General features: G+C 45.0%; 1 protein-coding gene across 1 annotated transcript in view; it reads right to left on the bottom strand.

Moving 5' to 3' along the window:
* TG (thyroglobulin) overlaps nt 1–14,081 on the bottom strand; it is a 326,211-nt gene that overhangs the window by 154,810 nt on the left and 157,320 nt on the right. Inside the window, 4 exon segments of the mRNA XM_088449710.1 lie at nt 3,452–3,643; nt 5,426–5,579; nt 6,043–6,158; nt 8,213–8,332. Of these exon segments, the coding sequence (XP_088305836.1) occupies nt 3,452–3,643; nt 5,426–5,579; nt 6,043–6,158; nt 8,213–8,332 (582 nt within the window).

Raw genomic sequence — 14,081 nt, forward strand, 5'->3', positions numbered from 1 at the left:
TTAGTTGTCCCCCATTTTTTGTGGTAAGAGGTTTTTGGCTGGAGCTGGGTTGTGGTAGCGCCTTCTTTTGCCACCCTCTTCTTATGTTTTCCCTACATATCGTGCTCCACATTTGCATTCTAGCATGTAGATTATACATGTTGTCTCGCAATTAATAATGACTTTGATCAGAATCAGTAGGTTCTAATCCCGGCAGCGGCAGCCCGACAGAGGAGGAAATCCAGATCATCCTTATGGGAAAGTATAACTAACCTAATTCCCCCCCCCAAACCTAACCCTCCTTTAGGGGTGCCTAACACTAACCTCCTCCCCAAGTGCCTAAACCTAACCCCCCCTTCCCCGCAGCCTAACCCTCCCGGGGGGGATGCCTAACCTTAAGTCCCCCTGGGAGCCCCTAACCTACCCCCCCCTTCCCCGCGGTTGTCCGCTCCCGGCATCCGGCTTACCTTCGATCGGTAAGCAGAGTGTCGGGCTCCCGGAATAGGTCTAATGACAGGCATCGAGATTTCGACACCTGTCATTTGTACCTTGCCGGGATTAAGCAGTGCTGGGGGTACTACTAGGGGCACTGCTGGAGGTACTGCTAGGGGCACTGCACACTGGTGGGACCATTACTGGGGGACAGTGCATATAGGGGGATTACTACTAGGGGTACTGCTTGGGGGAGACTGCTACTGGGGGCACTGCTGGGGGGACTGCTACTGGGGGCACTGCTGGGGGGACTACTACTGGGGGCACTACATAGGGGGGATTACTGCTGGGGGGGCTACTACTAGGGGCACTGCTGGGGGGACTGCTACTGGGGGCACTGCACTGGTGGGACCACTACTGGAGGCACTGCATAGGGAGGGATTACTGCCGGGGACACTGCTGGGGGAGGGCTGCTACTGGGAGGGGGAGACTACTAGGGGGAGACTACTACTAGGAGCACTGCATCAGGGGGGACCACTACTGGGGGCACTGCAAAGGGAGGGTTACTACTGGGAGCACTATAAATGGCACTACATAGGTGGGGGACTACTGGGGGAAGTGCATAGGGGGCACTATGTTGGGGGTACCACTACTGGGGGCACTGCGTAGGGGGGACCACTACTGCCGCACTACTGGGGCTCTGTATAAGGGCTTGTGTAGCTGTCGAAGGCAGGGGGGGGGGCGTAAGGCTGGAGAAATGCCTAGGGTGCCAAGAAACCTTGTACCGGCCCTGGTAACACCCCTTTTAAAACGGGGTCCAGTTCTAAGACATCCCAGTGTTTATTTTAAATATTACAAATGTCTTTATTTTTTTTACATTGAAACCAGTAATAAAAGGAATAAAAAAGAATCTTCTCTCTTTTCCATCTTACCCTTATATCCCAATAGAGCTATTATTTTCAAATTCTTTGCTTTCTCTTTACATCTCTCAAAGTATGTATGTATGTATGTATGTATGTATGTATGTATGTATGTATGTATGTAAAGTATGTAGATAATTATGTGAGAAAGAGAAAGAGAAGAAACATTTTTGGAATTTAGATAAGACAAAATCCTGGATCATCAAAGGAATTATTAATTGCCAGACAACATGTGTAATCTACATGCTAGAATGCAAATGTGGAGCACGATATGTAGGGAAAACGTCAGCTTAAAATTAGAATCTTGGCGTATATAAGAAGTATTATAAAAAAAGAAGTGACCCACATTGTACCGAGACATTTCTCGGATTGCTGTGGGTCAAATTTAGAAAATCTTAGCTTCAAGGCAATTGAGCATGTACAGTTTAGGGGCCTATCCATTACATGACACTGTGAACAATCTGACCAAAACCAAGAGCGCGTGCACGCTGGGTCCTTGCCGACCCCGATTATCTACTGAATATGCCCGTCAAACTGACGACGCTCGTCAGGTTTGGCACGTTCAGAGATAGGAGGTCGGGCTCCTGCTCTGAATAACGTTCAGTGGACGCCGCTCAGTGCGGGCACCGCACTTTGGCGACCTGAAGATCTGAACGCTAGACGTTCAGTCTTTCAGGTCGCCTAGTGGATAGGCCCCTTTAGATACAAGAGGTGGGGACTTATTGAAACAATTGAGTAAAAGAGAGACTTTCTGTATCTATACCCTACAGACGCTGGTACCTGATGGTCTGAATGAGAATTATGATATCACTCCATTTTTGCACTGAATTGCTGGTAACATGTCTCCCCTGGCTGAGTACTGTTATTGGGCTATTGATTCCCAGTGCTTAGCTAAAAGGGGTTTTATGTGTGGCCGGGATTGTGGTGCAATTAATTATATATAATTTTTAGATATTTAAATTCATTGGTATTTTTCATCCATTTTAAATATATATGAATTGTTTTTTAGCATTGTTTATATGAATTATGAAATAAAATTGAATTGATTTTAAATTGTTATATTAATTGGCATAATTATATCATAAGATCAAATTGGTAATGTAATTTGGAGGGTTAAGATCATTATTTATGAAATAAAGAGATTAAGGGCTTGGGATATAGATTACTATTAACTTTATGATTTATAGACTACAACAAAAAATGGCGTCTGATCAATGATATAATTTGTCCTGTTAGTAATATAGATTTTTTTATTTGATTTAAAATATGTTGATGATGTGTTTTAACAGAGATGTTTTACTTTGGAACTAATGTTGGGACATAAGTGCAATTATACTATAAAATACACTCCATTGCTTATATGTAAATCCAATGAACTGGGGGATATAAACCAGACTAATCGGAGTGAGGCCACACCCCCTGAGGATGTCTGAGCGACGAAACGCGTTTGACGTGATTTGGAGGACAGACATGTTGACGTCATTAGCCGGGTTCCAGACAGCGGGTGACTGGCCTTGTTCACCGCTAAAACCAGCCGGTTGGATCGAGTACCAGGAGCTATCCGGAGTCACCTGGGAGTGATCAAGAGGCTGATTGTTGTAATCCTTGATGTACAGTATGTGAGCATATATAAAGTAAAAGTGTTTTTTTTACATCATACTCACGAGGCGCGCTTTCCTCTTTCTTTTGCATATATATATATATATATATATATATATATACACACAATTTATCCGCACTTCATGCTTATTTTGTAGAGACAATCACGGTGATGCACCTTAAGAAATCCACGTAGGTATCGATATACACAAAAACAGAAAAAAGGGCACTCACCAGGTAGATGAAAACATTAAAATCACATCTTTATTGAATTCTTTAATATCACCATAAAAGAAGTCGACGTTTCGGTCCTCACATGAACTGTCATCAGGACGGCAACATCAGATGCACAATACTGTGAGGACCGAAACGTCGACTTCTATTATGGTGATGTTAAAGAATTCAATAAAGATGTGATTTTTTTTGTATAGTAAAGTGAATGACTCCATTTTCCATCTGCTGGATATTACTTTACCTACCGCTGACAATCCATAGCCTGATATGAACATGTTAGACAATACCTTGATTTAATATGATCCGGCTGAGTATGAAGCCATCACAGCAGGTGTCCTGTGCGCACATCTGACGACATAAGTAATACCCATCGGATAGCGTTGCTCCTGCGGCAGGGAAAAGCATTGTGCTGTAAACTCCAGCGCCGGTGTTCCCAAATTCTGTGCGTGTGAAGTCTCTGTGACCTCTGAATTCTTCTCCTGATTGGAACAAGATTAATGGTAAGAAAACACCATCCTCTTTGTGCGTGAAATGTCTTATGGACGTGTTCCCCTGGTACCGCTGACTACCGGCTTACATGAGAAATACAAAGTTACAGCGCAGCAATAATGGGGCAATACTTATAATATATTTAATGATGTATGATTCATAACTGATTTACGAGATAGCTTAACACAAATACTAATGGCAATACTTTTATGTATAAGGTGTGACTTTAAAAATGATCATTGTTTCAAATGAAGAGCAAAGAGAGGAGCCAAATGCAAGTTAGGAGGACACTCTATATTATTATTTGTTTTTCAAACCTTCTGACGCTCTCGTGCAGATAAAGAAATCTATGTACTAAGCCTTGGAGAGAGATAAAGTGGACAGAGAAAGTACCAGCCAACCAGCTCCTGTCTGTCATTTTTCAAACACAACCTGTGACATAGCAGTTAGGAGCTGGTTGGTTGGTACTTTATCTCCATCCAAGGCTTAGTAAATAGACCCCAAAGTTCTGCTGAGCTCCGAGAGCTTGGAGACCAAATGCTCCAGTAGACAAAGTTTATGTGTTCAATAAGGGTATTGTTTTTGTATGAAAGGGTAAATACTGACAGCTTTTGCATGTAGCTCAAATGGTGGACAGTTTTATTGTTACTTTGCAATTTTAATTTGCTCTAGGACACACCACTTCCAAATCTGTTGAAAGAGAAGTGTTCCACTTCGCAGACTCCAGTCTTCCTGTTCTCCAGGGAGCCTTCATGCTGAATATACAAGATGGCCGCTGTGATCACTACTGAGCAAGTGCAGGGGCCATTTGTGGAGAGTGATATGGTGGGTGACAGAAGTCTCCTACATAGCTCCTATAGAGATCCTGATTAATACCTGCTATTAATTTGTTCCAGTATCCTGCACCACTACCCAAAAGCAGTATACGCACACCGGCTAGTTAGCTGTATGGAACCCTGCTCGGCTGCTCCACTCCATTACCAGTGTGCATGTAACAGTGAGTACGGCTGTATCTTCTCTCTATCAATAAACCAACACCACTGATAAGTAACTGGGCTGTTCATAGTTTGAGTCCCCCACTGGTGTGCGCCTACATAACTCAGCAGTATCAACACCTACACAATTTCCATAAAAATCCAAATCTTCCTGCACATTTCACATCTGCCCCCTCCCTTTTCAGATTTACTAAAGTTCAAAGTTTTTTTTTTTACTTGCTCCCAACTTCAATCAGCTCCAGTGGATGTAGTTTACAAGACTAGGTGCAAAAGTACAAAATGTCATTTTAGCCAATGCACCAAACATTAAGTAGTGCCATGGTAACAGACCTACCAGTTCCATGCACAGACTTCTATCTATATACAAGAAGTACATAATTGGACGGGAGATGTCCCCAGTCGCTCCCTATTGGCTGTGGTATAAAATTGTGGGTTCGATCCCACAAAATGTTCCATCTGCAGTATAAAAGATTGTAAAGCTGTGTATCCTAAATAGTGAATTTGTACGGGACAATGACTGTTTTGCTAGTCAGGGTGAGTGAGACAAATAAAACACAAAGCAGCGTTTAGGTGCGTTATGTTTGTGCGCAGGCTGGTGCCTATTTAGTTGCCATTTCAAGGAGCATAATGGTTTTATTCAAAATGATGTTAAAAAAAAAAAAAAGTATTGTTTCCTATAGACAGAGTCAGATGAGGACGTACTAGAATAGATACAGATAAAAAGACATGAAACGCGTTAGTGTGTTAGATTATGGGACATCCAGGTTGTATTCTGACCTCTTTTCCGGTACACAGTAACGTTGTCTGTAGCAGAGGGTCTTATCTTATACTGGCAGCGGAGTCCCTTCATACTCACAGCGGCAGAGTTCCCCAGTGCAGTAGGAGTCTAAAAGAGAGAAACAGAGACACAATGGGGGGTTATTCTACCCAACTGAAGCTGGGCACAATGGCCCAGGGCACCGCATAACCCACTCTATTGGTTGTCAATATCAGATTGATATAACCCTGCATTTTCTTGATACCATACGATTTGATTTCCATGTTGTGTGTGTAATGTGTGAGTGTATACACACACACACACTGTATATTGTGGCAATATCAAGCTAGGTGGCGACAGTGAGTCATGGATTCTGTGTGGGGCTAGAGGGACCCGCCCACACAGAGCAATAATTGCTCGTAAATGTAAAGCAGCAACAGTGACACCTACAGGATAATAGATGACACTACAGTCTAGCAAAAAAAATCATATGGTGTATTTGGCTTTTGTTTTTGGCTGCAATCGCCAACGTTTGATCGGCAATGAAAAACCATATTCCCTTAAATGTTTAATTGTATGATAGTGCTAAAAGTATTTTCAATACAAGTAGTTTGTAAGTGAATGATGTTGATAATACCTGATTAGCAGTGGTGCAGACGATGTTGGATCCATCCCACGTATATTGCTGGCAAATCACCCCAGTCTGGTTTGTAGATGCTGTGAGATAGTCACATGATTCGTCCACTGCGCAGTCTACAATCATAGAATATGAATATAATAACTGTAGGTGTAATCTGAGAATAGTCATATCTACAATATTATCATAGATCATAATAATATCTACAATATACTACTAATCAGAGCAATCTATTTTTCGCAACATATCTTAACAAAAGGGTACAGATTAGAGTACAGATTGTAACTGGCAAGCAGCAAACAAAGTATATTCTATTTAATTTGATAGAGACAGAGAATGACTGTATGCTTGGACCTAGATTAGGGGAAAGCCAAAACAGCCAAGCTTAGTTTGCCAAAATTACAGGCACTGTCTCTTATTTTCTCATCACTTAGGGGCAGGGCCGGATTAAGGTTTGTGGGGGACCTGGGGCCAGGCCTGTAGAGAGCCATCCGGAGCCCCAGTACTCTTGGGGGTGTGGCCTAACTGCGGAAGGTGCAGCCACGCCCCTTAGACAAAAATGCGCTCTGAGGTTGGGGGCGCTGTGAGCCTCTCAGCCAGGGGCAGATCCCGGGGGGAGGGGCACGATCAGTGTACCCGCACAGGCAGAGGGCACTGCCGTTGCTGCTCAGCGCCAGTAGCGTCCCTGGCCCCTCTGTAACGCAGCACACAGCGGCATGTGCTGGGCTGGAGACACAGGCTGCTGACAGTAAGAGGGAGAGGGGGTGGCGGAAGACCCCGGCCCCTCCAACAAACCCGGGCCCAGGTAATTTGTACGCACCTCGTTCCCCCTGCCTAACTTGTGGTAGCCCCTACCAATAAATTGTCAGTATGATATGCTGGTGAAGTTACTTTAAAATATGTGTAAATACTCCCAGCACCACACATGTGTTAAACACACTGTACTGCACCCAAATTACATTATGCCACAGTGCCCCCTACACTGGTGATGTAGCTACTGTATGTGTGGGCCGCCCTGGCTGCCCAGTTGTTAATCCAGCACTGCTTAAGGGAAGATGTATTAAATCTTCTACAGAGGCCAAGTAGAGGTGTTGCCTATAGCAACCAATCATACTGTGGCTATCATTTTGTAGAATGTTTGAGATAAATGGTAGCTTGAATATGATTGGCTGTTAAGGGCATATATCTCCTCATTAGATATACTGTAGTTGCTTTCTCTCTGGAATGTGTAAGTAGACTCTAAAATTAGGGTAGCAGGCTTCCCAAAAAGAAAACTTACTGGGCGGGGATATGCTACAATCATGCAAATCTTTTAGCCCCTCCCTCTTTAGTGAACACTGATTGGGCAGACCTGTAATGAAATTAATATCATCATAGGCCTTGCCCCTCCCACTTGATGACACAGATGACGACTAAGTTTGAAAACACAGTCCCAAGTATGAGGGTCTCCCCACAGGAGAGTGCTAATAATTAGAACCCGTATTTCTGACCACATGGATTATGGTCTTAATTTCAAATACTAATAGAAGTTTAATTTAAATTTGGAAGAGTTCTGACAGTCCCTAGAAAACCAGTCTGGATGGTTCGGTTTGGACTTTACAGTTTTATGGATAGTTACTAGTGACACCAGAAGGTTGGGTACTAGAGCAGGATAGCTGTACTATTTACATTTTGCATCACCCTCTACACAGAACCTCATGTGTCCTCTGTTACTCAGCTGCCCCCAGGTTTTGTGCAAAAACCAACAGCCCGTGACCAGCATGGCTACAGCTAGAGATCAGCGCAAGGGGCAAAAGACATCAGACAGAGCAGTAGAGACACAAACTGGCAATTTCCAAATAAAACAGGCAGAAGTCACGGTCAGTAACAAGTCAGGGACAACACAAAGGTCTACAAAGAAATATCCTGAATAGGCAACAGCACCAGAAAAGAAAACAGAACTTGGACTTATATAAAAGTGAACTTGCGTCCTGCACTCCTGATTTTTATGGAGAAGAAATAGGGAGAGAGCCAGACAGTCCGGCAAGAACCCGAGTACCAGTGTGACAAGTGACCAGCGCTGCACTGTACCTAACAGGCAAAACCCAAACTCCTTTTATGTGTAGAATATGAACAACTGTGACATAAAATGACAGATATATCAGGCTGTTCAATAAGAGCTATAACTTGCCGACAATACAGTCCAACAGGTGCCTCTTCTCCCTCTTATCTCGCCTGGACTGCTCAGCTCCGGACTCTTCAGTAATCACCATCAGCTTGTCCTCTGCAACCAACTCAAACTTTTGTAGCACTAGGATAGAAGATAGATATACTGTATTCCTGTCAGGGAGGCAAGCATACTGAACAGGGTTATTCTGAGGGTCCAACATGAACAATAGCGCAGTGACCATTGATTGTCATCTCCGAAACGGATTCATCTGTCACCTATAATGGTCACTGAAGATACTCTAGATATGATGGTATTTCTGCTGGGGAACACTTTAAACATTTGGGTAATTTAACTAATAATAGTGTACAGTGCAAGCACACACGGAAACTCATAGGTAAATACTTTGTAAGATGAGAGTAAGTATTGCCCATGAAAAAGCCGTACGCCTCCATCCATAGACAGATTCCGTTACATCTTGCATTTGGGACTCTTTGCGTACAGAGAAGCAGAAGAGAAGAGTCCGTTGTGGACAAACCTATAAGCCACTGCCAGAAGTAGTTCTCTTGAGAGTTCTCGACTTCGAATGATGATGACAATTGTCAGACGCTCCTTATTGACTTATTGTGTCTGGACCCCTCCCTCTGATCATTTGTCTGGCTGCTATATTACATGACATTGCGGTAATCTATTCCCATTATGTAATTAATATTTTTATTTGGACCACAGTGGTTAAGAATATTCCTATTTGATTTTTGATGGGGAAGACAAGGCATGTGTGTATTTCACTGAATTTAATTTGTACTATTATTTTGTTTTGCTATAGGTCTGTCTACCGTCTACACTCTACACACTTCATTACGGCAGTGTCGGACTGGGGCATGAAGGGCCCACCGGGAAAATTCAGTGGTAGGGGCCCATGCTTAAGGGGTGTGGCCAGCCACCAAAGACACTTGACTATCCATTAATCAAATCTTGATGTACAGTAGTTTCTATAGAAGGAAACCAAGCCCCCATGTTGATCAGTGGTTCTGCTCTTCCAGGTAATTGACCGTCTAGATAACAATCTATAATTTGAGGTCTGGAACCTGACACCTAGAAGAGGAGGCTGGGCCCACAGGCAGTGGGGCCCACCGGGGATTTCCCCTGTACCCCTGTGGGCCAGTCCAACCCTGCATTACGGTATTATATTAATATGACTTCAGCATTTCCTGCTAATACTGTCAGTTCACATGTCCTGGCAATAATAAAGCGCATACTGTATGTTCTTGTTTTCCCCTGGCATAAAACTGTTACGTCCAGCTCGGGAAAGACGGGGAACTTCGTCTCTTTTTTGGAAGTTTTTGGAAAGCATTTTACACCAGCCATAACAATGCGTTCCGCCTTTAACACTTGCCAACAGACTGTGATTTGTTTTGTATACTAGCCACCAGGATCCTCTGTATACCAGAGTAGTGTTGGTCTTGTACACAGGACCACAGGCGTAACTACCATAGGTGCCAGGGGTGCAGCTGCTATGGGGCCCAATCTTCTTTGTCAGAGTTACATGTGTTATATACATTTTACACCATCGGGTGGTACATAGGGGCCCTTACAAACCTAATTACCCCCTCGCATAGGACATCTAAACAGACTCTGCTTTATATGAAACAAATAACAAAAAGAAATGTTACTAAATTAAAAATTGTCTCAAAGCAGGGATGTGGAGCCAGTGGTGTCCCTCCCCGCGATGTTACCCGATGCGGGGAGGGATGCTGTTCTCTGACGAAACTTTGCAGGGGCGTGGCCACATGGGAAGGGGGCATGGCATTGCGGCCGAACCCCCTTGGTCCAACTCCTGTCACACCGTGCTACTTATTATTACTGGGAGGCAGGGGGGGGTGCCGGAGGTGCAGACTGTGCAGTGCCGGCCAGTCGGCCCCCTCACAGTGTCAGGAGCAGAGTGCTGCACTTAATTATGCAGTGCAACACCCAACTCATGTCACTGAGGGGGAGTCTGCACCTTGGTGTCACCCCTCGGCGGGTGACGCCCGGGTGCGGCCCACAGACCCCTTGTGACGCTACTGTGTGGAGCTTAGTTATCTGCGCATTTGGTGCAAATTTTTACTGGGCCTTTAGACTTAAGGGGGGTAAGCACTGTGCATGCGCCTCGTCCAGTGTGCGCGAGCCCCACTGAGCGACTGAAGTTCAGTTGCTACGGGGCTCGCAACAAGATGGGACAGCTGTCAATGGTGAGTGACATCTCGCCCCGTTTTGTGGGCGGGTAGGGGGGGTGACTTAGGAACGCCTGGCATTTGTGGGCGGCCCTACTGACATCACTAGTGATGTCAGTAGTGGACTTTCTGCTCTATTAGAGCAGGAAGTCCACTCGGCCTTGCGGCAGCCTAGACCCTACCGTAGGGTCTCTTCGCAAGGGAAAAGGTCGTGATTATCACGATGGTCTCCTGGCCGCTCGCACAAGCTGTGGGTGGTCTCCCACAGCTTTGTGGGTGGCTGGAGAACAAAAAAAAAAAAAACGCCCACAATCTCAGCGAGCGGGTCTGAATCAGGGCAAGAATGTGCTCCAAAATATATATAATATATATATATTTTTTTACCCCAAAGATTGCTGTGGATCCCTGAAAATGTATATTATTATGAGGAATCAATTAATTCCTGCCTCAATTAAAGATATACAATGTGGTTTATGGTGTTCACAGCTTTTCTGAGATAAGATTTGAAGGTTCTTTTTCTTAAAATAGTATATCCACAATAAGCCTAGCGATAACAAATTTACAGAGATGACCGTACTCTACCGGCGGAGATAAGAGAGCTGCTATACCAAGACTCCACAAACGCGGAAACATGTAGCAACATATTAATAGAATGTTTTATATTTTTGTAAGTGAGATTTGAATCTAGAAACACAGGAATTGGCATTAAAAAAGACTTTGTACATTCAAGTTCTACCAGAGATTTCTGACCGGCACCAGAACCATTTAGGACAGAGATGGACAAAGCGTCGATTGCGATCGATTGGTCGACCGCAGACACATTCGACCAGTCGATCGTGTTGACCTGTCCAGCAGCAGTTAGCTGTCCAATAAGAATCAGTGTAATTCTTATTGGCTGCTGTGCCGAACTGAAGCCACAGCTAGATGAAGTAGCGGCTGTCTCCGTCGGCTGTCACTGTGACAAAGCAATTGGCAATGAGAATCAGGTTGATTCTTATTGGCTGAGTCTGTCACATGTAACAGCCTCCATTGCGCTGGTGCCAGAGCCAGGTTAAGGGGGGGCACAGGGGCAGGGCAGGGGGGGCACAGGGGCAGGGCAGGGGGGGCCCAAAGGCACCAAACGCAAAAGGGTGGGCAGTACTGCACCCTGGAATGGACCGATCAAGACTGGCAGGCTTGCACTGTGGCTGCTGCTGGATTGCTGGTGTAGCCCACGACTGAGGGCAGGGAGGGACTTGGAGCTTCTCTCAGACAGGTCAGTATTCTGTGGGGGGCTGGGGAAATTGAATGTATGATTTATTTTTATGTGAGTGACAATGTTTTGTTTTCTTCCCTGTTTTACTGTGGGTCCAATGTGTGATTTCGGCAGGATAGACCGTATGTCCCTTGCTGCGAGGTCACGCCCCCATTTTTGCACACCACACCCCCTTTTCAGGGGCATGGCATGCAAATGTAGATACTCGGTAGAGTAAACTACCAACTATCTGTGATGTCTTCTGGTATTTTGTATCTTGAAATCTGTATATTTGCATATTTGATTTCTCGGAATCTCAGTGCTACGTACACCCAGTAACTACAGTGTTACTCACAGTCACTGCACATTATATTCTCATTAAATGCAGTTTAATCTGATCGCAATAACCCTTCTCAGGGGAATGACTTGTACACTGCGGTGCTGACAGAGCTGATGCAGCAAAGTGATGTAAATCAAAGTCTTTAAGAAGGAAATTGTAATTCTCAACCCCTTGTACATTCACTGATCAACAGGAAACACATACAGGAGATTACGCAGATGTGGCACATCCAAAAATACCTAAAGCACCAATCGCAGATTTCCCAGTAAGACACGATGTACTAAGCACTGAAAAGTAATAAACTATAGAGTGATAAACCACCAGCCAGTCAGATCCCAACTATCATTTTTCAAACACAGCCTGTAACATGACAGTTAGGAGCTGATTGGCTGGTCAGTTATCACTCTCCAGTTTATAACTTTTCAGAGCTTAGTACATCTCCCCCTATGTAGCAATATACTTGGCCGGGATGTACGAAGGTTGCGGTGACCATTCCGCCAGTCTCCGTAACCTTACAAATCGCATATGTACTAACAGATGCGATTAGTGTCGCAAAGGACAGCTCTTGCGATAAAAGCTGCCCTTTGCGAAGCAGCCGACGCCGGGTGACGGGATCTCCGTGGGACCCCGCCCCCTCCGAACCCTGGGAGCTTCCTGCTGGTCACATGTGCAGGAAGCCCCGGGCTCCTCCTCCTCCTCCCTGCACCCGGAAGAAGATTAGGAGGAGGAGGAGGCAGAGGACTCAGCAGGAGCACGGGATGGCAACCACGGAGAGCAGGTGAGTGGGGGCCAGCGCTGGGCGACGGCGAAGCATCGGGTGCGGGGTGCGGTAAAAAGCCCATAGGCTTCAATAGGGTAATGCCAGGTTTTTCTGGCGCTACCCTCCACACCGAAAAAAGGTCGGCCAGGGCTTAGTACATATGGAAATGCGGTGAAAACAACGAAAACGGGGTTTTTACCGCATTTTTCCGTTAGTACATCCCGGCCTATAAGTACAGTATATGCCTAACGTGGGCCTTTGTGCTATAATTACACCCATTTCCCCTCAGAACACTTACATGGATTTCGCAAACCATTTCTCGGGCACGGGAGGTATTACCACCAATATGGCCAGGGAGCAGCGTACCAGATATAGGAGATAAAAAGTCCCAGGGGTTTATTTATGAGAACCTGACACTTCTGTGTGTTTATGCATGATATTTAAAAGGGCAGTGCTTTACTACCCATCTAATCTCCTATAACAGGTATGCTGCTCCTTCACCACATTGGTGGTAATATCATTTATCTATTTTATATATTTTTCTTAATAAATCGGGGGAGTTTTTGCTTTTCCAATCCACGGTTATCCTGATGACGGGTGAACTCCAGTGAAAGGATCCTGACTCCATTTTGCCACTACGTACCTACATACAAGACGCATCTTTGTGAGTAGGTTGAATGTTTGGCAAGCCTCCCGGAAGCCTGCGACCCTCCCGACCTCCCCCCAGAATAAAATAGAAACCCCCGCAGCGGGGGGCCGGTGACGCGATTCACGCTAAATCGCGTCATTGTGGTCCCTACCCCCTGCTTCACAATGCAGAACATAACGGCAATGTGAAGAGAAGGTGGGGTCACGATGACGCAATCGTGCGGCCCCGCCCCCAGCTCCGCCTCAATGAGACATCACTGGCCGGCTCCGCCCCCCGCTGTTAGCCGACAATCAGCTCCCTCCCGGAAGGCTGGAGCTGTTTGTCGGCAAGTATGAATAAGAATTTCTATACATGTGTGTACTGTATTTTTGGGTTCTCTCCTTTTTTTTGAGGTTTATAAGAATTCACATGAAGATTGACCGAAAACATTTGTGGACTATATAAGACTTTTAAATATGTATCACCTCACAAGGAAGCGCATGTTTTTTTTTTTCTCTCAATTGTGTCTATTGGTTGGTGATGGCTATTTGCGCACACAGCGGCACCTGCTTGTTGTGCACGGGAGAGACGTCATTTATTCCTTTGAAGTCTTTTGTTGTGGTCATAATGCCTCTTAATTTCTTCCCGTAGTTTTAAAGCGGCAATCATTTTAAAGGCAAAACCAAGCTGGTTTTGCCTTTAAAAATGATTGCCGCTT

The sequence above is a fragment of the Taudactylus pleione genome, unplaced genomic scaffold (assembly GCF_031769625.1).
Source record: "Taudactylus pleione unplaced genomic scaffold, aTauple2 ptg000493l, whole genome shotgun sequence".
Taxonomy (NCBI): domain Eukaryota; kingdom Metazoa; phylum Chordata; class Amphibia; order Anura; family Myobatrachidae; genus Taudactylus; species Taudactylus pleione.